The sequence below is a fragment of the Aotus nancymaae genome, unplaced genomic scaffold, assembly GCF_030222135.1.
Source record: "Aotus nancymaae isolate 86718 unplaced genomic scaffold, 86718_ANA_hifiasm-v0.15.2.pri h1tg000030l, whole genome shotgun sequence".
Classification (NCBI taxonomy): domain Eukaryota; kingdom Metazoa; phylum Chordata; class Mammalia; order Primates; family Aotidae; genus Aotus; species Aotus nancymaae.
In genome coordinates, this window is record NW_026988443.1 from 3,352,445 (window position 1) to 3,377,705 (window position 25,261).

General features: G+C 40.1%; 1 protein-coding gene across 1 annotated transcript in view; it reads left to right on the forward strand.

Moving 5' to 3' along the window:
• The window catches only part of LOC135277191 (uncharacterized), a gene marked incomplete at its 3' end in the record, with an annotated part of 232,910 nt that overhangs the window by 194,155 nt on the left and 13,494 nt on the right, over positions 1-25,261 (forward strand). The window contains exons 19-21 of the mRNA XM_064382928.1: positions 710-860; positions 4,127-4,253; positions 7,645-7,778. Coding sequence (XP_064238998.1) covers positions 710-860; positions 4,127-4,253; positions 7,645-7,778 — 412 coding nt within the window. The remainder of the gene's footprint in view (positions 1-709; positions 861-4,126; positions 4,254-7,644; positions 7,779-25,261) is intronic.

Sequence of the window (25,261 nt, forward strand, 5' to 3'; positions counted from 1 at the left end):
TTTTTTTTTTTTTTTTTTTTTTAAAAGAGCTATTGATGTTTTGCTTATTATAAGTGGCAGTGTTTTTGCATTAAGCCATTTTTAAATAGTGATGCTTTTTTTTTTTTCTCTATCAGAATATAGTACCATAGTGATTTTTATTGTAATTTAACTCATAGTAAAGTTTACTCTTATTTGGAATTCTCCTTTTGGTTAAATAATTTATACCAGACTTTCTGAAACTGTTTGAGAAGGATTATATGGGTTATTATTTTACTGGTTATCTGAGAATTTCAAAAGACTTTACACATTTACTTTATATTCCCTTAGCAGTTTAGATAGGGTGTGTTCCCAAGATGGAAACTGGTTCTGCAGGACTGGAGACTTAGGATGGCCACACAGTGAATCATTAATAAACAGATTTTCGAATAAAGCTTGAAAGTAATTTCTTGATAATCAACACAATGCAAGAGAAAAACAAGTAATTTCTGTTGCTTTGTGCTATTATATTTTCAGAAATGTTGACGCTGAACATGTTTTATTTTTTAAAATTATGTAGAATGTAGAGAATACCAAGAATAATGCTCAGATGTTAGTTTTATCTGTTTTTTAAACTAACTATTCTGAGCAGAAATATCAACCTTGCCAGTACATCATGTGTGTTTTCACTTATATGCAGCCTTCTGTTGGAACTACTAAATTTTTTAAAATGTGTTTTGTTCTCCCCTAGGTGTTGGATCCTGAACAAAACCATAACTTCACCGATCATTATCTAAATGTGGCCTTTGACCTTTCTCAAGTTCTTTTTATAGCTACCGCCAACACCACTGCCACCATTTCAGCTGCCTTGTTGGACAGAATGGAGATCATTCAGGTTCCAGGTACTTGAATCTTCAGTGAAATCATTATTTGATATATCTTCCCTTTCTGACCATAACCCTTTAAAATTAGTCATGCTGTGGAGCGTTGACTAAGGAAGTTCCTTTGCCAACATACAATCTGCAGAAGTTCTGAGGAATGTATATAAATCAGCTTTTGTGTAGCTTCAGAATCTGGAAGAGCAAAATAACGAACGTTGACAACAACAATTTCACATTTAATTTAGCATTAAAGAATGATAATTTTATGACAAATAAGACATTCTTCTTTAAAGTAATTTCTAAAATTACAGGCCGGGTGTGGTGGCTCACGCTTGTAATCCCCGAGGCGGGCAGATCACTTGAGGTCAGGAGTTCGAGACCAGCCTGGCCAACGCGGGGAAACCCATCTCTACTAAAAATACAAAAATTAGCCAGTCATGGTGGTGTGCACCTGTAGTCCCAGCTACTCAGGAGGCTGAGGCAGGAGAATCCCTTTTACCTGGGAGGCAGAGGTTGCAGTGAGCTGAGATCACATCACTGCTCTCCAGCCTGGGTGACAGAGTAAGACTCAAAAAAAAAAAAACAATAACTGAACTTTCTCATAAAATCTGGCTTCACTTTTATATTAAAATACATAACTTTTAAATTCCTCTTGAATCTATCAAATAGTTACATTTTTTTAATGTCTTCTTCAGTTACTGGAATGTGTGAAATGTATTCCTTCAGTTACTAAAACTAGATTTTAAACTACAGCATTTTCACTTTATTTTAATTGTGCAGAATTGTTTTTCCCTGGAAGAGATCAAATATCTGGGGGGTGTTTTTTGAATGTAGAGTAAAATCTAAATGTCTTTATTTATTTATTTATTTATTTATTTAGAGACAGAGTCTAGCTCTGTTGCCCAGGCTGGAGTACCGTGGTACGATCTTGGCTGACTGCAACTTTTGCCTCCCAGGTTCAAGGGATTCTCGTGTGTCAGCCTCCCAAGTAGCTGAGATTACAGGCGCCTGTGACCACACCCAGCTAATTTTCGTACTTTTAGTAGAAACAAGATTTCACCATGTTGGCCAGACTGGTCTTGAACTCCTGGCCTCAAGTGATCTGCCTGCCTTGGCCTCCAAAAGTGCTGGGATTATAGACGTGCGCCATGGTGTCCAGCCTAAATACCTTTTCTTATTTCCACGTGTCCAGCCTAAATGTCTTTTTTTATTTTTTTGAGATGGAGTCTCACTCTGTCACCCAGGCTGGAGTGCAGTAGCACAGTCTTGGCTCACTGCAACCTCTGTGCCTTCTGAGTTCAACTGATTCTCGTGCCTTAGCCTCCTGAGTAGCTGGGACTCACTTGGTGCACACCATCACAGCTGGCTAATTTTTGTATTTTTAGTAGAGACGGGGTTTCGCCATGTTGGCCAGGCTGGTCTCGAACTCCTGACCTTAGGTGATTCATCTGCCTTGCCCTCCCAGAGTGCTAGGATTACAGGCATGAGCCACCACACCCAGCCCTAAATCTCTTTAAGATTCTAAATGTAATCTAAATGAATTTTTCATGTTAATCTCAAATACATTTTTACAGCTAAGTGAATTATAGTTGGATTTCTTAATTATCTGCTAGCATTTCAGGTTCCTATATTTAGTTTTGAAATATGGTAGAGTAAAAAGTTAATTGTGAATACTTAAAGTCTAAAGTAAATAGGTAATGAGACTAAATTCCCTGGAAACTCCAAGTTATCGCAGAAAATCCATTAGATATACTAAAGTAAAGTGAAAGAATCAGGACAGCTGCTGCAGAGGAGAACATATAATGCCACCTTCTTCCGCTGGCAGATTCAGCTGTCCAATCTTCTAGCTTTCCTGGTGTTTACTAACCTCCTCTTTCCATTCAAAAAGTGCCTTATCAATTCATATTTTTGATTTTTGCTTGTTAAATGGAAAGGGACATTAGATCGAATTTTGTCTTACAGGATTTAAAGACAAAGAAAATCTGTACTGATTCAGGCTATTATATAAGAACATAAAGTCTTTTAAATATGCTATATATATATAAAAATACATATATATACACATATACAAATACATATACACACACGTATATATACCATCATGTGGAGGGAAAAACCTTTTATAGTGACATCTTAGGTTTTCTCTTTTTGCTACAATTTATTTTATAGTCATAGTTCTGGAAACAGTATCTTTAGAGCCCTTCCCTTGGAAACTCACTGCTTATTTAATTGAAGGGTGTGTGTGTGTGTGTGTGTGTGTGTGTGTGTGTGTGTGTGTGTTTCAAGTATAGATCAAATTATGCTAAAAAGATGCATTTATTTTTCTATTTGAAATCTCAGAGGGTTTGAGGACAAAGAGATAATTGTCTCTTAAGGTTTGAGGTTTTTTCCTCTTCTTTGGGAGATATATCATTTAATCAGAAGACTTTCAAACACTGTGCCTAGTAAATGCTTGTTTTGTTTGTGAAAAAGTCGGAAATGTTAAAAATTATTGATTTAGATTAAATTTCTTTTTCTTCCTTTGTTTTTTTTTTTTTTTTTTTTGAGACTGAGGCTCTGTTGCCCTGACAGAGGCTGGAGTGCAGTGGCATGATCTCAGCTCAGTGCAACCTCCACCTCCCCACTGAAGCTATTCTTGTGCCTCAGCCTCCAGAGTAACTAGGACTATAGGTGTGCACAACCACATCCAGCTAATTTTTTGCATTTTTAGTAGAGACAGGGTTTTGCCATGTTGCCCAGACTTGTCTCAAATTCCTAAGCTCAAGTGATCCACCCGCCTCAGCCTCCCAAAGTGCTAGGATTACAGGCGTGAGCCAACGTGCCTGGCCAGAATAAATGTATTTATTGTAATTATAGTCTCATTTGAAATAATACTTAAATTTGTTCTAAACTGAGATCTATTTAATCTACATTTGAGTCATTCAAAAAGCATAGCATTGGCCGGGCTCAGTGGCTCATGCCTGTAATCTCAGCACTTTTGGGAGTCTGAGGCTGGTGGATCACTTGAGGCCAGGAGTTTGAGACCAGCCTGGCCAACATGGCAAAACCCTGTCTTACTGAAAGTACAAAAATCAGCCAGGCATGGTTGTGTATGCCTGTCATCCCAGCTACTTGGGAGGCTGAGGCAGGAGAATCGCTTGAACCCACCAGGTGTAAGTTGCAGTGAGCTGAGATTTCGCCACTGCACTCCAGCCTGGGTGACAGAGCAAGACTCTGTCTCAAAAAAAAAAGCATGGCATGATGGGAGCCATGTGAATAATTGCGAAACAAGATCTCTTCTTTTCCAGGGTATACACAGGAGGAGAAGATAGAGATTGCCCATAGGCACTTGATCCCAAAGCAGCTGGAACAACATGGGCTGACTCCTCAACAGATTCAGATCCCTCAGGTCACCACTCTTGACATCATCACCAGGTTAGTTAGCCATCCTGAGGCTTCATTAACTCCAGGCACATTTTGCGTATTTAGTGAGTTACCAAACCTAGGACAGAGAGTATCAATATTTGAGTTTTTCATCTTTTGAGGTATTTCACAATCTCCTGAAAAGGAGATTATATTACTGGCATCCCATAGCATCTATTTCTCTTTCTTCACCAACTTCCAGCAGGCATCATATAACTATTGATTTACACCGTTCTCTATACTAGGCAGAAGTTTACAGAGAAACCATTTGGAATAGGTACAGCTAAAGCTGTAACAATTTATAGGAATTTTATGCTTTGTCACAATAGCAGTATAAGGGGTTAATTTGATAATTTAAAAACCAAAATACATGGCAAATATAGAGATACTTTTTATGCCCAGGATCTTGAATGTTGTTGAATTATCTTAAGAGGTGATATGCTACTTTCAGATATCTGATATAAGTTACTCTGTTTTCTTTTCTTCTCTTTGGCTGAGAGATTTTTAAAGTCCTTGGAATTTTGATCTTCAGAACTAACAGTGGAACAATAGAGAAGGTACCTTCCCAAGTTTAGTACCAAATGCTTAAGCCTGTAGCAAGCAGTGAGTAACTTACCTGAATAGAGCATTGCTTAGTCTAATTTATAGATTCCCTGTTTGAATGGAAAATATACTCAGTTGAGAATTTATATCCACCACAGCCTCTTACAGTTTTCCTGGCTCGGTATTACAGATCCATTGCATCATCCAGCAAGTGGTGTCAGGCTGCCAGGCTCTCCTCATGCGGTCCTTTTCTAGTACCTACTGTTTTTAAGAGATGTGAAGTATCCCTCTATTTTGAACTTTACTTAGAGTTTGGCCATACTGCCTTTTGATCTATGCCTTCTCATGGATCTACTTGGATTTATATACAAAACAGTAAGACTACGTCTTACCTGAGGGTTCCTTTTCTTAGTTTGTTTTGTGATTTGCTGTGTGGATAATACCAGGAGAAATAAATTAGGTGATTTATATGCCTGAGTCTTCCAACAATGTCATTATTCCAGATAACACCCATGATGCCTTTGGGTAACATTCAATAAGTCATTTAACCTTTTTGATAGCTGCCCTGTCTGTAAAATATGAGGGATGGAGAAAAATCCAGAGCTTATCTGAATAATAATGATTCTGAAGAGGGATCATTATTTGCATTTCCCAATTGTTGCCTGGAGAACTATTTCTTTTTTATATATACTTGTTAACTTAGAATATCAGATCTTTAAAGCTGTGGACATAAGGAAATCTCTGAGCAGTTTTGTTAGTTTTGATATTGTTTTTAAAAACAACACAAATATCTACTACTCCATTTACCAAACTTAGGATATAGAGTATCAGTATTTGAGTTTTTCATCTTTTGAGATATGTCACACTCCTAGACCCTAATGTTCTAGTCTTTCTTATCTCCAACTATAACTCACCTACTTGAATACTTCCAGTCCCAGTATCCTTAATGCTAGCTAATAACTACCTCTTCGTGAGTAATTCTAATTGTTACAAAGATATTCTTTTTTTTTTTTTTTTTTTTTTTTTAAGACAGGTTTTCACACTGTTGCTCAGGCTGGAGTGCAGTGGCATGATCTTGGCTTACTGAAACCTCCGCCTCCCAGGCTCAAGCAGTCTTCCCACCTCAGCCCCTAAGTAGCTGGGACCACAGGCACGAGCTGGGCGTGGTGGCGTGCGCCTGTAATCCCAGCTACTCAGGAGGCTGAGGCACGAGAATCGCTTGAACCAGGGAGGTGGAATTTGCAGTGAGCCAAGATCTTGTCACTGCACTCCAACCTGCTCTGTCTCCGATGGTGACAGAGCAAGACTCCATCTCAAAAAAAAAAGTTTAATTTTTTTAGTAGAGATGGGGGTCTCACCATTTGGCCAGGCTGGTCTGGAACTCCTGAGCTCAAGTGATAATTGTTACAAAGCTATCTTTCTGTTCACTTTCTATAATTTTCTTCTTTCCTGCCTTTATAGGAACACCTGGAATCTAAGTGTAATTCCTTCTTGTACAGCCCTTCTGACATTAAAATAAAATACTATCAGTTCTTCACGCTAAATGTTGTCTTCTTCAAGCTAACCATTCCTATCCTCTGTACCATTCCTGTTGATGTAGTTTCAAGAATTCTTACCTTCCTGATTAGTCTTCTTCTGAAAGAATCCTGTATGTCAATGTGCCTTTTAAATTTAAACACCCAGAATTGAACAGTGTTTCAGATAGAGTCTAAGCAGTTCCTGGTATAGGAAGACCATGGTTTTCTTATCTGACTATGTTGTTTTATGACTCTATCTCTAGATTCTTAGCTTTTTGAAGATGATTCTCTTCCCTTTTTCATTGAATTTCACTAAGCTTGGCACATCCCATTTTGTATTTATACAGTTGAATTTTTTAAAGCTGAAATGTAGAAGTTTTTGAGATGCCTCCCTGTTTTCTTCCTATTGAAATTATATGTAGTTGCATAATATAAACTTTATATCTTTCTATACCTTTGACTGAAATGAGTTTTAGAGTGTTTAGCTTAGAGTTTTTTATCTGTCTTTTTCTCAGAACTTTTAAAATCTGCTTTCCTAAAGTCTACGGTGTATGTCTGACTTAATCAAATGTATGGCTCAGTCAGATCCAATTCTTCAGATGAAACTGCATTCTCCACCTGATCCTGTCTGTCCAGATCCATTCAAAGCTGAGTGGCCAAAAATGGTTATACTATATGATGGCCTGTGGAATGACTTAATGGAGTTTGATTCTAATGTGCATGTTTTTAAAGCATCTCTGCTTAACCACACGTAGAGTCTTTTTCACAGAGTCACAGTGCTTTCATCAGTTAGCCACCTTCTTCCTTCAGAAATCTTCACAGTGAAAATACACTGAAGAAAGGTGATTAGCAAAGTGCCTAGTGAAAACCAGATTTCTGTCTTAGAGTTGTTTTTGTTTTAGTTCCACAAAGAGCACAATTTCTCTGATTCTTTCAGCAATATTTCAAGTACCATAAATTGATCTAGAATTTTCCTAAATTGACAAATTTTGTTTAAGAAGACTCTTCAACAAATTACCAAGGAGTAAATGGTTGTTTATATGCTGCCAAATTTACTTTGGTAATGTAAATTGAACTTAGAACTAGGGTTCATTTTTAAGCATAGGGTTATATAATTCAAGATAATCTGTATAAAGGAAATAGTAGTAGCTGAAAATCCATCTAAGTGTTGAAGAAAGAACAATAATGAGGAGTTTTAACTGTGGAGAAGTTAGTACTCAAGAAAGGGTAATGAACATTTAAATATATGCTGTTTCTTTAGCAAAAATGTTAATAACATTACTTCTGTCTATTTTTTTTAGGTGGTGTATGGCCAAAAATAAAATATATTTCTTTGATGACAGGTATACCAGAGAGGCAGGGGTTCGTTCTCTGGACAGAAAACTTGGGGCCATTTGCCGAGCTGTGGCCGTGAAGGTGGCAGAAGGACAGCCTAAGGAGGCCAAGTTGGAACGTTCTGATGTGGCTGAGAGAGAAGGTTGGTGACCTTGTTCTGGCGTTCTCAAGCTTAGTGGCTAGGAGTGAGTGACAGAAGAAGGTTGGATATGGAGGGGAAGGCATTGGGTAGTCCTTGGAGCAGTGGCACACATTACTCCACTGTTAAATGCGTCCAGTAAGTAATACTTTAATATTTCAATATATTTCATCAAGAGGATTGTCTTTTACAATTAGCACATGGTTTTAACTGGAAGAATAGTAAGAATGCTTTGAGGATACAGTAGGTATATTAGGTTTCTCTAGAGGGACAAGACTCATAGGATAGATGTGTATATGAAGAGGAGTTTAAGAAGTATTGACTCACACGATCTTATGGTCAAGTCCCACAATAGGCCACCTGCGGGCTGAGGAGCAAGGAAGCCAGTCCGAGTCCCAAAACCTCAAAAATAGGGAAGCCGACAGTGTAACCTTCAGTCTGTGGCTAAAGCCCCAAGAGCCCCTGGAAAACCACTGGTGTATGTTCAAGAGTCCAAAAGTTGAAGAACTTGGAGTGTAATATTCGAGGGCAAAAAGCATCCAGCACGGGAGAAAGCTGAAGGCCAGAAGACTCAAGTCTCATCCTTCCACCTTCTTTAGTCTGTTTTACCCAGTCATGCTGGAAGCTGAGTAGATGGTACCCACCCATATTGAGGGTAGGTCTTCCTCTCCCAGTCCACTGACTCAATTGTTAAACTCCTTTGACAGTATCCTCACAGTCACACACCAGAACAATACTTTGCATCCTTCAATCCAATCAGGTTGACACTCAATATTCACCATCACAGTAACTTTCTCTAGAGGTATAATGATGGTGTACATTATGTATGGGTTCTGGTGTTTTCTTATTTCTTTCTGACCCAGACAGTTTTTTAGTAGAGACAGGGTTTCGCCTTGTTGACCTCAGGTGAGCCACTCTCCTCAGCCTCCCAGAGTGCTGGGATTACAGGCGTAAGCCAATGCACCTGGCTTTATTTTTATTTTTATTTTTATTTTTACTCTGCCTTAGGAGAATCCGGAAAACTTTTGCCCTTTGTCCCACTCTTCACCCGTGCTTTCGGGGCTACCTTGAATTCCTTAGCTTTTGTAGACTTTTATGGCTTAACATCAACTGATTGTTCTCTACCTCTAGCCCCACAGACGTTGAGGTTTCTGCTTTCTCTGGCCTGTTAAGTGTTTGTTACTTTTTGTCCATATACTTTTTGTTTTCCAAAATTTTGTCAGCATCTCTTATCAGCTGTTGTCTTCTTTCTCATTGTTTTTGTTCTTGTGGGTTTATATATATTTTACTTCTTGTCATTTTAATACAATTTGTCATTTAATACAGGAATTATAGAGATAAACATATGTTCAGACTACCATTTATAGAAATTTGAATTTTAAAAAAATGTTCTAGGTGAGGGAGTACCTATCAAGGGTGGAAATCACTGGTGTAGATGACAATGACAGTCAAGAACTGAGGTCTATAAAAGTTAAGACCTAGATCTAGATGCTCCTGAATTTCCCTTTTATTCTTACACTTCCTTTGTGCTGTGGTCTCAAGCAACTGAGCCTATATGTTTTTGTTCTTGTCTGTGATATAACAGAAGGTAGAGGATGAAGTGAGTTTATTAGATAAAACATTTTGAAAATTGCCTTTAAGATTTAGACGATGTATTTTAGAACTTATAATAATACACTCAGAGGAATTCAGTGTCAAGCGAAACTTTTGCATAATTATACATTGCTTAATGTTTATACATATATCCATTAGAATATTTCTAACAATATCTTTGATTATACTAGCTATTTTTAAATAACCCACAAATACTCAAGGAATTGTTCAGTTGGTGAACTGTGTGAGAACTACGGTTTTTCATGGAATATTTATTTGTGTGGTTTTTTAAATATGTAATCACAGAACATCTTCTAAATGATAATATAATTAAGCAGATTTGCTTAGTTAAGATATTAGCAAGAGCATTCCAGATGAATAATTAGAATAAATGCTTGTCTCTTGGAGATGACTCTGGGTGTAGTCTTTACTAGAGGCACAGGTATGGACTCTAGTTGGCTCTTACCTCACGAGATACCCTTAAGTAAGCAACAACCATTCTCTAGCCCTTAGTAGAATAATTATTAGGTGTCCTGAATTGGTGTTTATGACCTCAACCAAACCAAAAAATAATTTCTACAAAAGAGTCTGTGTTAAGTTTTCATAGCGCAAAGTTCAAATGGAGCTTAGTAATGAAAAGTTTCTCATTAAGAAATAAATTTAAAATTAGAGTATAAAACAAAACAGTTGTTTTAGAAACTTCAAGTAATACAGTGTGGGAGTTATTTTTAATGTTAAAAATAAAGCTTTCCTAATTCAAGCACGAGAGACAGAATAATAATAATAATAATAATAATAAGGCGGAACTTGGAGTTACTGCCAAGAAGAAAAGTAAGTTTGGGCCACCAGCTTCGAAACAGGCAGAAACCTCCAGTGTATCGAGCTTTCTGGAATAGGCCCAGAAGCACTGGTCTGTGAACAGTTGTCTTTGTATTTGTGGAGTCTTAACTGGCAGTTAAAGAGACTAAATAATAGCCGGGAGTTGAAAAAGCAGGTGAGATTTAGAGTTGATCAATCTGTGTTAGATGAGGAACATTTATGGTTTCAGTCACTTACCTATAAAGTATGAGAATTGTTTCCTTAAAAGAATGCTCCCTCTGTTTTTCTGCATGTTATTAGTATTTTCTGAATTGCCCTTTTCCTTTCTAGGGTATTTGTTAGGTTGAGGAATTAGTTTTATTCTGCTTTTTGCCTACCTTTTGCCAAGAAAGACACAAATGTTCCATGTATTTAATTTTTCATACTTGGGTGTTTCTAAACAGGCTAAATGTTCATGTGTTTAAGTAGCCATGTATCATATATGTTCAATTTATATCTAGCAAGATTTTTTCTTGAAAATTATCTTAAGCAAAGAAGGATTCATATTATAATCAGTCCTTATAAAGTTTCTCATAATACATAGCATTCTCAATTACTTTATTCTTAAAGAAGATAGTATTTATTAGAGGAAGTTACATCAAACAGAAATAACCTTGGTACATAGTAGTTTCTGATTATTCTCATAGAAGTCACCTGAAAAATTGGTTTAAAAGAAGAGAAAATTAATACAGATTTAACAGTTATTCATGAAACATGTAGATGTTGTTATTTCATTTTGTTGTGCTGTAAAGGAGTACTTGAGGCTGGGTAATTTATAAAGAAAAGAGGTTTTTGGCTCAGAGTTCTGCAGGCTGTATGAGAGGCACAGTGCCAGCATCTGCTTCTGGTGAGGCCTTAAGAAGTTTACAATCATGATGGAAGACAAAGGGGAGAGCAGGCATGTCACATGGCGAGAGAGGGATCAAGAGAGAAAGGAAGAAGAGCCAGGCACCTTTTAACAACCAGCTGTCACATGAACTCATTACCTTGGGGAAGGCACCAAACCATTTATCAGGGATCTGCCCCTGTGACCCAAACACTTCCCTCTAACATTGGGATACAAAGCTATATTAATCAAAAAAGCACGGTACTGGTATAAAAATAGACACATAGATGAATAGGACAGAATGCAGAAACTGGAAATAAAAATCTACAGCCAACCGATCTTTGACAAAGTAGACCAAAATGTACACTGGGAAAGGAAAACCGATTCAATAAATAGTGCTGAGAAAATTGAATAGCCATATGCAGAACGAATGAAACTGAACCACTCTCTCTTATTTTATAAAAACCAACTCAAGAGACCAGGTGGGGTGGCTCACACGTGTAATCCCAGCACTTTGGGAGGCCGAGGTGGGCAGATCACTTGAGGTCAGGAGTTTGAGACCAGCCTGGCCAATATGGTGAAACCCCTTCTCTACTAAAAATATGGAAATTATCTGGACGTGGTGGCGCATGCCTGTAATAGGAAAATCACTTGAACCCAGGAGGTGGAAGTTGCAGTGAGCCGCGATCACCCTATGGCACTCCAGCCTGGGCATTGCACTGAGACTCTGTCTCAAAAAAAAAAAAAAAAAAAAAAAAAAAATCAACTCAAGAGAGATCGAAGATTTAAATGTAAAATCTAAAACTAAAACACACTGGAAGAAAATCTAGAAAAATATTCTTCTGAACATTGCCCTAGACAAAGAATTCGTGACGAAGACCTCAAAAACAAATGCAAGAAAACCAAAAGTAGACAAATAAGACTTAATTAAACTAAAAAACTTTTGAACAGCAAAAGAAATAATCAACAGAGTAAACAGACAACTTGCAGAATGAGCAAAAATGTTTGCAGATTACATATCCAGGAGACCAGTATCCAGAATCTACAAGGAACTGAAACAACTCAACAACAACAGCAAAATACAAAAAGTAACCCCATTAAAAAGTAGACAAAGTACGTGAAAGACATTTTTCAAACGAAGACATACAAATGGTCAGGAAGCATATGAGAAAAATGCTCAACATCACTAATCATCAGAGAAATGAAAAATCCACAACGAGATATCATATTACACCAGTCAAAAGGGCTATTTTTAGAAAGTCAGAAAAATAACAGATGTTGGTGAGGATTTGGAGAAAAGAGGGTGCTTATATAGTTTTGGGAGAAGTGTAAAGTAGTACTACCTCTATAGAAAACAGTATGGAGTGTGTGCCTGTAAACATAGAGTGTGGAATAGTTAATAGACGTAAGCATGAGCTACCATGCCCAGCCTCAAAAAATTTAATTTCCCTCTTCTTTTTTTTGCCCCCTGAGATGGAGCCTTGCTTGGTCACTTGGGCTGGAATGCAGTGGCATGATCTTGGTCCACTGCAACCTCTGCCTCCCGGGTTTAAGCGATTCTCCTGCCTCAGCCTCCGAGTAACTGGGATTACAGTCCACCACTGCACCTGGCTAAATTTTGTATTTTTAGTAGAGATGGGGTTTTACCATGTTGGCCAGGCTGGTATCACACTCCTGACCTCAGGTGATCCGTTCACCTTGGCCTCGCAAAGTGCTGGGATTACAGGAGTGAGCTACTGCGCCTGGCCTAATTTCCCTCTCAATTTTGTCATTGACCCAAAAGTTGTCCAGGAGCGTGTTTAATTTACATGTATTTGTATATTTTTGAGAGTTCCTCTTCAAATTGATTTTTAGTTTTATTCTGTTGTGTGAAGATACTTGATATGATTTTGATATATTTTTTAATTTGTTGAGACTTGTTTTATGGCCTAATGTTTGGTCTGTCTTGGAGAATGTCCCATGTGCTAATGAGAAGAATGTATCTTTTGTGGTTGTTGGGTAGAATGTTCTGTAAATGTCTGTTAGGTCCATTTTGTTTTAGGTTCGGTGTTTCATTGTTGACTTTCTGTCTGTCTCCGTGATCTATTAGTGCTCTCAGTGGGGTGTTGAAGTCCCACGTTATTATTGTATTGCTATCTGTCTCTTTTCTTAGGTCTAATAGTGTTTGTTTTATTAATCCAGTGCTCCAGTTTTGGGTGCCTGTATATTATATACCTAGGATTATTATATCTTCTTGTTCAGTTGATAGCTGTGTCATTATATACTGACCTTTTTTAAAAAAAACTATTGTTGATTTAAAGTCTGTTTTATCTAATATAAGTATAGCTACTCCTGCTTGCTTTTGGTTTACTTTTACATGGAAAATTCCACCCCTCACCACTTTACCTTCAGTCTATGTGTCTTTAACAGTAAGGCAGATTTCTTGTAAGCGGCATATCATTGTTGTTGTTGTTTGGTCCGTTGCACCAATTTATATCTTTGAAGTGATGCATTCAAGCTTCATACTGATGCCTGAGGTTTGTTCCAGTCATAATGTTAATTGCTATCTAATTGCTTTGTAGATTCTTTATTTATTGAGCAAGAGTCTTGCTCTGACACCCAGGCTGGAGTGCAGCAGCACAATCTGGGCTCACTTCAACCTCCACCTCTCAAGTTCCAGCGATTCCCATGCCTCAGGCTCCCGAGTAGCTGAGATTACAGGTGCATGCCACCACACCTAGCTAATTTTTGTATATGTAGTAGAGACAGGATTTTGCCATGTTGGCCAGGCTGGTCTCGAACTCCTGACCTCAGGTGATCTGCCTGCCTCGGCCTTCCAAAGTGCCGGCATTACAAGTATGAGCTACAACTGGCCAGCTTTGTAGATTCTTTGTTTTTTGTTCCCACTTTGTGATTTTCTGGAGTTCTGTCATGTTGCACTTTGATTAATTTCTTTTCCTTTTTTGTATAATTGTTTTATAAAACTTGTGAGTTTCATGTGTTTTTAATGAAAGAATACCAACCTTTTGTTCCCATGTTTAGAACTTCCTTAAGCATTTCTCATAGGACCACTCCAGTGGTGATGAATTCCCTCATTTGCTTGTCTGGGAAACACTATTTTTCCTTCATTTGTGAAGCTTACACTAGCAGGATACAAAATTAGAGTTTGACCATTTTCTTTAAGCACTTTGAAGATAGAATCCCAGTCTCTTCTGGCTTCTAAAGTTTCTGCTGAGAATTCCACTGTTAGTTTGATGTCGTTTCTTGCCTGTGTAAGTGACTAGACACTTTTATTGTATTTAGGGATTTTTCCTTCACATTGACCTCAGACAGCCTGATGACTAGATGCTATGGTGAGATTCTTCTTGCAATGAATTTGGCTGGAGTTTGTTGAGCCTTTTGTGTCTGGATGTCTAGATCACTTGCTAGACTAGGGAAGGCGTCCTGAATTATTTTCTCAAATAGGTTTTCTGAATTTTTTGCTTTTTTTCTCCCCTGGGAATAACTATGATTTCGTAGTTTCCGAGGTCTTATGTAATGTCTTTCTTCTCAAAAGCTCTTCTCATTTTTTAAAATTCTTTTTACTTTTTTTCTGACTGGATTAATTCAAAAGACCTAACTTAAAATTCTGAGGTACTTTCTTCTGCCTGGTCTAGTCTGTTGTTGAAGTTTTCAAATGAATTTTATAATTCCTTCAATGAACTTTTTATTTATAGAAATTCTGTTTGGTTTTCTTTTTAAAATGTCTATCTCTTTGGTAAATATCTCATTTATATCCTGAATTGACTTTCTGACTTATTTGTACTAGTGTTCAGATTTTTCTTGTATCTGGTTGAACTTCTTTTCTTTTCTTTTCTTTTTTTTTGAGACAGAGTTTCGCTCTCATTACCCAGGCTAGAATGCAGTGGCGCGATCTCGGCTCACTGCAACCTCCGCCTCCTGGGTTCAGGCTATTCTCCTGCCTCAGCCTCCTGAGTAGCTGGGATTACAGGCACGCGCCACCATGCCCAGCTCATTTTTTTTTTGTATTTTTAGTAGAGATGGGGTTTCACCATGTTGACCAGAATGGTCTCGATCTCTTGAGCTTAAGTGGTTCGCCCGCCTTAGCCTCCAAGACGGCTGGATTACAGATCACTCCTTGCTGAATAGTATGATTTTGAACAGTGAATTTTTTGTTATGTAAATTATATATGAGAAACTAATTTTTAAGAAGTAAATCACTGATTTCCTCATGGAGACCATCCACTGCCCTCATCTTCCCTTCCCCCACCGTTCCTATCCCGCCCTCCCCCTACCTCCCTGAACCCTTTCTGCCTATCGCTGTGCCTCCAGGCGGGGTCCCCTCCCACTAAGCAGCGTCTCCACACAGTTGGGCGACTGCGTCTTGCGGCTTTTGGAGGGCGACTCAGGGCACAGGCGCGCCCACCACTCATCCTGTGAAAATGGACGCTCCAAGCCGTTTTTTCTCTGGTACTTCAGTTAATGGTGATGGCCGAGAAGGTTGCACGTGCTGGAACGGATGGAGGAGGACCTGGCGGGCCTCTTAATATTTAAATCCCTCCTGAAGCTTGAGTTCGTCTGCCTCTAACCTCCGGATGCTGTGGTCTCAAACCCAGGTTGACTGTCTACAGGCGCTCGTAAACGCTGAGGACTTCTGAGACCCACAGGCCTTACCCCTTTGCATGCAGTGTGACCCAAGCCCATTGCTGAACCTCACTAGGAAGGTGGCACAGTGTTACTGGTCTTGTGTGTTGTTGTGAAGGTGAACTGAAGTAGTACATCTCACTGACCTGTGCATGGGTATTGAGTCAATGGTGATCTGTACTCCAGGGTCTTTTCTGGGTCAGCTTCAAGCTGCTGCCGTTTGCTTGTCTGGGCCCCAGGTTATCAGCTACACCTAGAACTGTGAGCCCTTGCCGTTCCCCTGGTGGTAGATTCCCCTGTTTTGCACTGACGTTTCCCACCTGTGGTCATGTATGTATAAGGTAACCCAAACCTGTTGGAGATGAGACCTGAATCTTCTTTTCTCAAACACCTATCTGATAGGCCATGAGACATAAGGCCATCATCCATGGGAGATTTTGTACATTTCTTTTGGTCCACCCAGCCTTATCTTCTGCCATCTTCAACTTCTATCCCAATTTTATTCTTTTAGTCCTAACCTCAGATTCTGCATCTTTCTTCTGCAATTTCCCCCATTTCTGATTGTTTGTATAAGCCCATGAAATCTCTCCCCTTTTGACCTTCTTAGTCTAGGACCATGTTCCTTCCTCTTTCCTCAATTCTGCTGATATTCTCCCATTCAAATTTTAGTTCCTCCATTTTCTTTTCTTTTTTTTTCAGCTGGAGTTTTGCTGCATTGTTCAGGCTGGAGGACAGTGGTGGGATCTCAGCTTACTGCACCTCCACCTCCCGGGTTGAAGCAATTCTCTGGCCTCAGCCTCCTGAGAAGCTAGGGTTACAGGAACCCACCACCACACGCAGCTACTTTTAGTAGAGATGGCTTTCACCATGTCGGCCAGGCCGGTCTCGAACTCCTGACCTCAGATGACCCACCCACCTTGGCCTCTCAAAGTGCTGGGATTACAGGCATGAGCCACCTTGCCCAGCCATAATTCCTTCTAAGGCAGCCTTTGATCCCTACCCCACCAAAGAAAACCCACAGTCAACAGCATCTCAAAACTTGCGAGCCTCTTTATTACTTATCTGTTAATCCTAATGGATTTGTTTATTCAGTTTGAAAAGTATGTTATCGGAATAAATAAATTGTTATGTATCTATGTATTTGGAAAAGCAGCTGGTATCCAGAGTCAAGCCAACAGTCTCAGCACCTCTTAGATTCTGTAGCCATAGTATTGAGAAATTTACATATCTTTTTCCCTTTAGATGAAGAACCGCGGTTTTCCCAAAGAGGTGTATTTGGCAGCATTCTCACGCTCTTGCTGAGCTTCCTCTTCATGGCCTTACGCTCTGGCCTCTGCTCTTTTGTGATGGGCGTTGACACTGCTGGCCCAGAGATGTCGGGTGTACTCCGTGGCCTGGGTTGTAAATTGAAGTCTTGGATTAGAAATTGATTTTGAGGCTTGGCCAGTGACTGGAGATTGGTCACAGCAGTGGAAACAGGCTCCCGCTGGAAAGAAGAGCAACATGGTATTTTGTAGGATGCTGGCCTAGAAGCAGCAGACTGAGAGGCAGTAGGAGGCTGGTTAGGATTGGCTGAACCGCGTTGGGTTCCATTGGTCGAAATTGGCTGAGCTGGTCTGGCAGGACGTGTCAGAGATGTGTTGGTAGGAGCCGGTTGGGACAGACTGACTGCAGTCGACTGAGCTGACTTAGTAGAACCAGGTGGAGCAGGGCAAGCCACAGCAGGCCTACGTGAGGCCGGAGGGTGTGGCCGCCGAGAAACACGTCGAACTTGAGGTTTGTCCAGGGTCAGAAAGGGCAACGGTATCAACTTGACCTTCCCAGGTGGTGGCAACTCATACTGGGATGGAGATGGACACTCTTTTTCAGCACTATCATCCAGTTTCTGGGCCTTGACTTGAGTTTTCTCCGGGCCTTTCCCCTCACGTTGGGTATCCAGCCATGGTTTGAGAGCTGAGAATGGCCGAGGGTTCTGGGTGTTGCTTGAGCTTCCCAGAGTCCGGGAGGAAGAGAATCCAGTTTTCTTGTCGGTCTTTTTCCCCAGTGCATGGAAAACTTGCATGGACTCTACCACGTGCACGTCCAGGGAGCTTCGTGGCTTTTTGAAGGTGTCTCGGCTAAGCTCAGGTTGATCTTTCTTGCGCTTCATATTGGGAATGGCTTGCTTCTCTTCTACCTTGACTTTGGTCCCTGACTCCTCACTGTGTTCAGATCTTTTGGAGCTGTTCTCTCTGCTCCTTTTGGTCTTCTCCTGCCCGTGCCTCTTAGTTGTGCTGCTCCTGCTGGATGCGTGAGGTTTGTTGTGAGGTCTGTGACGTTTGTTGCTAGAATGCTTGCTCTTGTTCACAGAAGCGCCGTCACTGGCGGTAGCACCGCGAACAGTCACTTCTCCCTGTAATAGGCTCTCTGTGTCCTTTGGCTGGATTTTGGCCTTGGGAGCACCCTGGATAGGCTCGGCAGCTTTATGCTCGTTCTTCCTGACTTGATGAGAGTGACCCTTTCTGACGCTTGACTTTTCCTGCACCTGATTTACCTCGATGGCACTGGGATCTTTGGCTTTCTTTGCAGAGGGTTGGTCAAGCTCTTGTAAGGAACTGAAGCTGGAGGGGAGGGGAGTATCCTCCACCAATGTAGTGATGTCTGCAGGATCACTGCTAGACTCCATCCCATTTTCAAGTATCCCTTGGCCCTCAAGACTCAGGCTGTTCTTTCTCAGATTGGTGTTTTCGGAACCAGGCTGCTCCTCTTGGCCAAGGGGATCAATGCAGGACAGAAGCTGGTGGCTATCAGGGATTTCTAAAGGAAGCAGTGGAGGCTCTTGATTTTCTCTTGGGAACTGGTAGGCATCTAGAGGCTTTGAAAGCTTGGTTTTAATCTCATCCAAATTCTTATTCTCGGTTTTGTCCTGGCTTGGAGCCGGAGACAGTGTCAAGAGATTAGTTGGACTCTGGACTGGAGCTGTCGTTGAAATGTCGCCAAGGTCAGGTGTTGCATTACTCTCAAGTATCTGGGTATTTCTGCTACCGCAGGACTTGGAGAATTCTGAAGTTCGTGCCAGACAAAATGTCTGGCTTGGAGATTGCAATCCCAGGGAAGTATCCATCCCCAGGGAAGTTTTCATCACTACAAAGGAATCAAGGAAGAAGTCAGTCCCTGGTAAGTGAGATGCTCCCCCTACACACCGATGCAGCAATTGGATAGCTTTGTAACGTGGGCAAGGCATTTCTACTAGCTCTTCTTCATGACCATGGACAAGACCCTGCATTAGGGGATAGGCAGTGACTGTTCTCTTACTGGTTATCATTTGATGTGATTGTTTCTTGGCTTTCTTTGGATTTCATAGGGTTGTTGTAAGCCAAATAAAAAGCGAAAGTGATTTTTAAATAGGAGATGTTTTATAAAGCCTCATATTCTCATACGGGGTCCTTTCCATTCTCTCCACTCTCCTGAGGGAAAAAGAACACCCTTTACACCATATACTAGGGGAGAGAGTGGAGCCCTTCCTCGTGAAATACATAAGCAAGCCCAGATTCTGAGCCTGTTTGTTTTGGAGAGGATCTGTAAGCACAAGGTCTTAAATCCTATTGTAAGTTAAGGAAAATCAAAATGTCCCTGCGAAAATAAGAGTTCTGAAGTGCCTTCCAGAGACGCTAAAGTAATAGATTAGGGAAGGAAGTTACAGAGTGCTGGTGCAGGGGAACTGATCAGCCAGGCCACTAAAAAGTGTGGCATCTCTTGGGACTCTCTTCTGTGTGGCATAGATGGCCATTGTAGTGTTCAACTTTCCCACTGAAAAGGTGTTCTTAGATAGACTCTGAAAATGGAGAGCAATGCCCAAGAATAGTGGTTGAAGTCTCAGGACTTAAATTCTGCCTATCCATGGACTTACCACTCAGCTATCGATTTGACCCTCCCTTTCAATACTGTGTTTAATCCTCTCCTTTCTTGCTGTTTGTACTCACCTTGATTGTAGGGATTATAGGCAGACACCACTGCACCTGGCTAGCTTTCTGTATTTTTAATAGAGACCGGGTTTCGCCGTGTTTGCCAGGCTTGTCTCTAACTCTTGACGTCAAGTGTTCTGCCCGCCTCGGCCTCCCACAATACTAGGATTGCCACATGAGCCACTGTGCTCGGCCTGGAAGCATCATTCCTAAAACACATTTCTAAAATATTGATATTAAAGGCTGCCAAGTGTCATCTCTGTTCAAAAACGCAAAAGAAATAAAACAACTGAATGTGACTTCTGATAAGCTGCTTTTTCCAGGGATACTTTATTCTAGCCTGTTTCCTTCCTAGTTTCTTGATCTAAGCATTTGCTAAAACCAACTTCATTTTGCCCTATTCAGAGTAGATTTTGCTCTGTTGTCTTTCTGCTTTTCTTCTAAAATTTAAAGTGTAGTTTTTGCTCTTTAAATCATTGTGTCATTCTCCAGGGCATATCCCAAGGGTAAGTGTAGGGGACCCGGTCTTTCTTCTTTCATTTAAAATGCCAAATTCCTTACCCTAGGATATCTTGCCTCCTTATAACCCAGTAGTCTTCATTTTCTCTTTCCATCTAGTTCAGATAGGAATCTCCAAAACGTGAATATTACTTTTGTTTGTTTGTTACCCAGGCTGAAGTCCAGTGGTGCGAACATGGCTCACTGCAGCCTCAACCTCCTGGGCTTAAACAGTCCACTGATCCTCCCACCTCAGCCTCCTGAGTAGCTGGCATGCCCGCACACCTGGCTGATTTTTAAAAAAGTTTGTAGAAATGAGGTCTTGTCATGTCGCCCAGACTGGTCTGGAACTCCTAGGCTCAAGTGTTTCTCCCATCTCGGCCTCCCAAAGCACTGAGATTGCAGGCGGGAGCAACCGTGCCCAGCTGAATATTAAAAACATCACTACACATCACTAAATATCAAAGAGTGAAGTTGAAATATTAGTTAGGGAGATGTCCTCCCAAAGGGCTGAGATTACAGGTGTGAGCCACCGTGACTGGCTGAGTATTTAAAACATCACTGAATTTAAAATAGTGAAGTTGAAATATTAGTGGAGGGAGACTATTACACATGAAACACCTCAGAATATGTTGCTAGTTTTCTACGCCACTTAGGTTTTCCCTCTGTTTCTGTTGAAAGAGACACACTCAAAAAGCGTCTGCTTTCATTTTCTCTACGTGTGCCCTTTAAGACTCAGCATTAGAAAAGAAAGGGGCCAGAAGGAATAACCAATCTATTATCCTAATGTAACAGATGAGGGAACAGATTTTGTGAGAGAAGAAAAGAGTCCTCTAAAGTCACACAGCTAGTAAATGTCAAAGGCAAAAGTGAAATGAGGTCTCTAGATTTCTAGTGCAGGGAAGGAATGAGTGAGGGAAGGAATAACCATTTCTAGTGAGGGAAGGAATAACCTTCCCTGTTATTCCAAGCTGTTTGGGACTATACGGGTAAAGAAATCTGAAGTTAGGGGGAAAGAAGTCAAAGGAAAACCGTCAAGAAAGTTTCTCTCTTTACCTGACATGGTCAGAGAAGAAGAAACATCAACTGTAGATACAAGGGATGAAGAGACGATCCTAGTGGATGTCTGCGTGACTGAAGCCAAGGAGTGCGTGTGTTCAGTATAAAGGCTACTGGTCACACTGCTCACTGGCCACTTGTGATGATGCAAATCTACCCCAAGATTCTACCAGGTGGCAGTAGGCTTGGTGAGAGAATGATGTCATAAAGCAGGCAGTAGGGAGGCCAGGTTCCCAAGAAGATGGAGTTGGCTGGCAGAGGTGATAGGAAAGCTGAAACAGTAGTAAGGGGCTGAGTTCCAGGGAGGTGAAATCCTGCAAGATCATCTCAGTGTTTCTTACACATGTTCACTAATATCATTGACTAATATTTATATTTTATATGTTATATTTCACATTATGTAATAGTCCTATACATTTATAGTTGTATAGTACATACACCATATCCTTGTACAGAAAGGAAAGGGACATCTGAGCAATTTCAGTTGTTCTAAAAGCATTTCAGTGAATCTGATTAATGAATTTCCTGCTGCTTTTAAGAGCCAAAGGAAGAGATTAAAGGGCCCTCTTTTGTACCTTGGCTGAAGAACAAAGTTCACTGACTGCCCCTTGTAGGAAATGATGTGGTCCAAAGCTCCTCTCTTTTAATTTCTTCTCCTCGAATCCTACCTTCCTTCAAATTACTGTATTTCTCAACTCCAAAATTTCTATTTTTAAATTTTTATTATTTATCTTTGTTTGTATTCTCTATTGGTCAAGACATCATTCTCATACTTTGTTGTAATTCTTTAGACCTAATTTCTTTTAGTTTTTTTAATTTTAGTAAAATACATATAACAGAAAAAGTGCCATTTTTTACCCCTTTTATGCGTACAGTTCAGTAATGTTAAGCACATTCACATTGTTGTACAGGCAATCTGCAGAACTTTTTCATCTTGTTAAAGTGAAGCCGTATACTTATTACACAGCAGTTCCTCATTTCTTTCTCCCTTCCTCAGTCCCTGGCAGTTACCATTCTCTTTTCTGTTTCTATGAGTGACTACTCTATGTGCCTCATCTATGTGGATCATACAGTATTTATTTTTTTATAATGGACTGACTTCACATAGTGTTCTCAAAGTTAATCCATGCTGTGGCATTACACGGATTATAAATATTTGAAAGCATATTTATAGTAGCCAATTTGATATTAATAATATTCATATTTGTAATATAAATATAAAAATTTATATTATGAATATTTTAAAAGCATATTTCTAATAGCCGATTTGAAATCTCTGTCTAATAAATCCAACATGTCTTCCTTAGGGATGGTTTCCATTGACTTCTCTTTTTCTTTTTTGACACAGCATCTTGCTCTGTTACCCAGGCTGGAGTGCAGTGGCACACTCATGGCTCATGACAGCCTCGACCTTACCCAGGGTCAAGTGATCCACCCACTTCAGCCTCCCGAGTAGCTGGGGCTACAGGCACATACCACCCAGGCTGGCTAATTTGTTTGCAGAGACAGGGTTTTGCCACATTGCCCAGGCTGGACTCAAGACTCCTGAGCTCAAGCAATTTGCTCGCCTTGGCCTCCCTGAGTGCTGGGCTTACAGGCATGAGCCATTGAACCCAGCTGACATCTCTTTCTTTTACTGTGTTTACACCATACTTTTTTATGTCTCCTATTTTTTTTTTGTTGAAACTGAATATTTAGAATATTATATTTATATTAAATATAATCTGATATATAATTGAATAATATACCCTTAAGGGGTTTTTGTTTGTGCTGTTGTTGTTGCTATTTGTTTAGTGACTTTCTGGTTTCATCCCGTAAAGTCTGTGTTATTTGTTAATATGTGACCTCTGAAGTTGCTCAGTTTGTTTAGCGGTCAGCTAGTGACGAGAGATTTCCTTAAGTACTTGGACAGTAGCTCTCCCACTCTTTGCCCAAGGGGTTCTTATGTAAGTATTGAAGTGGGCCTTTCACACTTGGGCGGATGGTTTGCAGTTGTACCTTAGCCTTCACTTCCTGCTATTGCAGAGCCTGTGTCTGCCAAAGATGAGCTTCTGGGCCTTCTTGGGTCTGTCCTGGACATACTTAGAACCTGCACGTTCACATGAAATTTTGGATTCCCAGGTGTATGTGAAGGCTTTTCAAAGCCCCTGTGAATATCTCATTTCCCAGTTTTTCCATTTAAGTTTTTGGTCAGCCTCTCGTTAGTCCCAACTAGTATCATTGCCTAGGCAGCTGCAGTGCTAAACAATTGCCACTGGTTGTTTCTGGCAAGTGTCCTAAGGATAAAACTGTTCTCACAGAGTGTTCTCTGAGTTAAGTTAATTAAGGATATGGAGCTCTTCCAAGGAACTGCCAGACAGGGACAGTTCTCTGGGGATGGGGCTTTTGAAGGATAGTAATCCTTTTCTACCCGCTACAAGGTTGCTAGGCTACCGGTTTTCACAGCTACTGGCTTATGAGGCTGTTGGTTTTCAAGCTACCATGAACTTGAGAGAAAGGGATGAGTGTAAAGCAAGTTAAAATATCACAAAGCTTGTTCCGTTTACTGTGATTCAGCTGTTTTTCTCGAATAAGCACTCCTCAAATTGTTAGAAGTTAATATGTAGCATTCTGAAAAAGTTGATTTTGACAATTTTTGCTAGTGCTCTCATTGCTTTTCTGGAGGAGCAGGTTTTCAGTTTCTTACTTTATCATTCTGTAATAGAAGTGCTTCCTCCCATATTTAGTTTTGATTCTGTGACTGAATGATTTCACTGCATGCTTCTGATCCTTGTATTTTGGTTTATCACTTGTTCAGTTGGAATATATCTTCAGGTTACTTGAGTTGAAGATTTGTGTATGAGTTGTATTTTGAATTCCTTTTATATTTGAGAAGGCTTCTTAGTTGTCTGCGCCAGTAGCCTCAATATGTTTGGTTCATATGTGTCATCAGTAAAAAATTTTGAAAATATATTCCCATATATATTTAAATATAACATGTAGTAATACACACGTAAATAAAATTAGAATGTATTAGGCTCCTAATACATTCCTAACAAAGTATCACAGACTGGGTAGCTTTAAAGACAAAACAGAAATTTATTTTCTCATGGTTTTGGAGGCTAGAAGTCCAAGATCAAGGTGTCTATAGATCTGGCTTCTCCTAAGGCCTTTCTCCTTGGCTTACAGACAACGGACTTGTGGCTGTGTCCTCGGGAGATGATCTGTGTGCATGCATTCCTGTGGGGGGGGAATCTCTTTCTTCCTCTTGTAAGGGTACTAGTTGTATTAGATTAGGGGCCCACTCTTACCTTCATTTAACCTTAATTACCTTATTAAACACCCTGTCTCCAAATGCAGTCTTCACCCTGACTGCATTTGAGACAGAGTTGGGGAGTTAGGGCTTCTGTCAATTTTGAGGGGGCACAATTTAGTCCATAACAAAGGTATATACAATAGAGACATAATATATATGTACCAGTGTGCTAATATCATGTACTTTATGTAAAACACAATCGATTTTAAAAGATAATTATATTTTCGGTGAAAGCACTGTGTTCTAATTAGATAATTGTTTTTAACTTCATAATATGTCAATCGCAGCTTATTATAGAAACAAAAGTGTCAACTTCGTTATTTTCGTGTGGTTCATACCTTTGCCTATACCCTTTTCAATGATATTTTGCAGGAATCTTTTTAAGCCACTCCTCCCATTTGTCATGTTAGGCACTGTGAGCCCAGAAAATTGGAGACAGTTAATTTAAAAAGTTTATTTTGCCAGGGTTGAGGGTGCGCACCAATGACACAGCCTCAGGAGGTCCTGATTACATGTGCCCAAGGTGGTCAGAGCACAGTTTGATTTTATATATTTTAGGGAAACCTGAGACATCCATCACCATATGTAAGGCGAACATTGGTTTGGTTTGGAAAGGTGGGACAACTGGCTGGAGAGGGCTTCCAGGTCACAGGTAGATAAGAGACAAAGGGTTGCATTCCTTTGAGTTTCTGATTAGCCTCTCCAAAGGAGGCAATCAGATAATGCATTTACCACAGTGAGCAAAGGGGTGACTTTGAATAGAATGGGAGACAGGTTTGCCCTAAGTAGT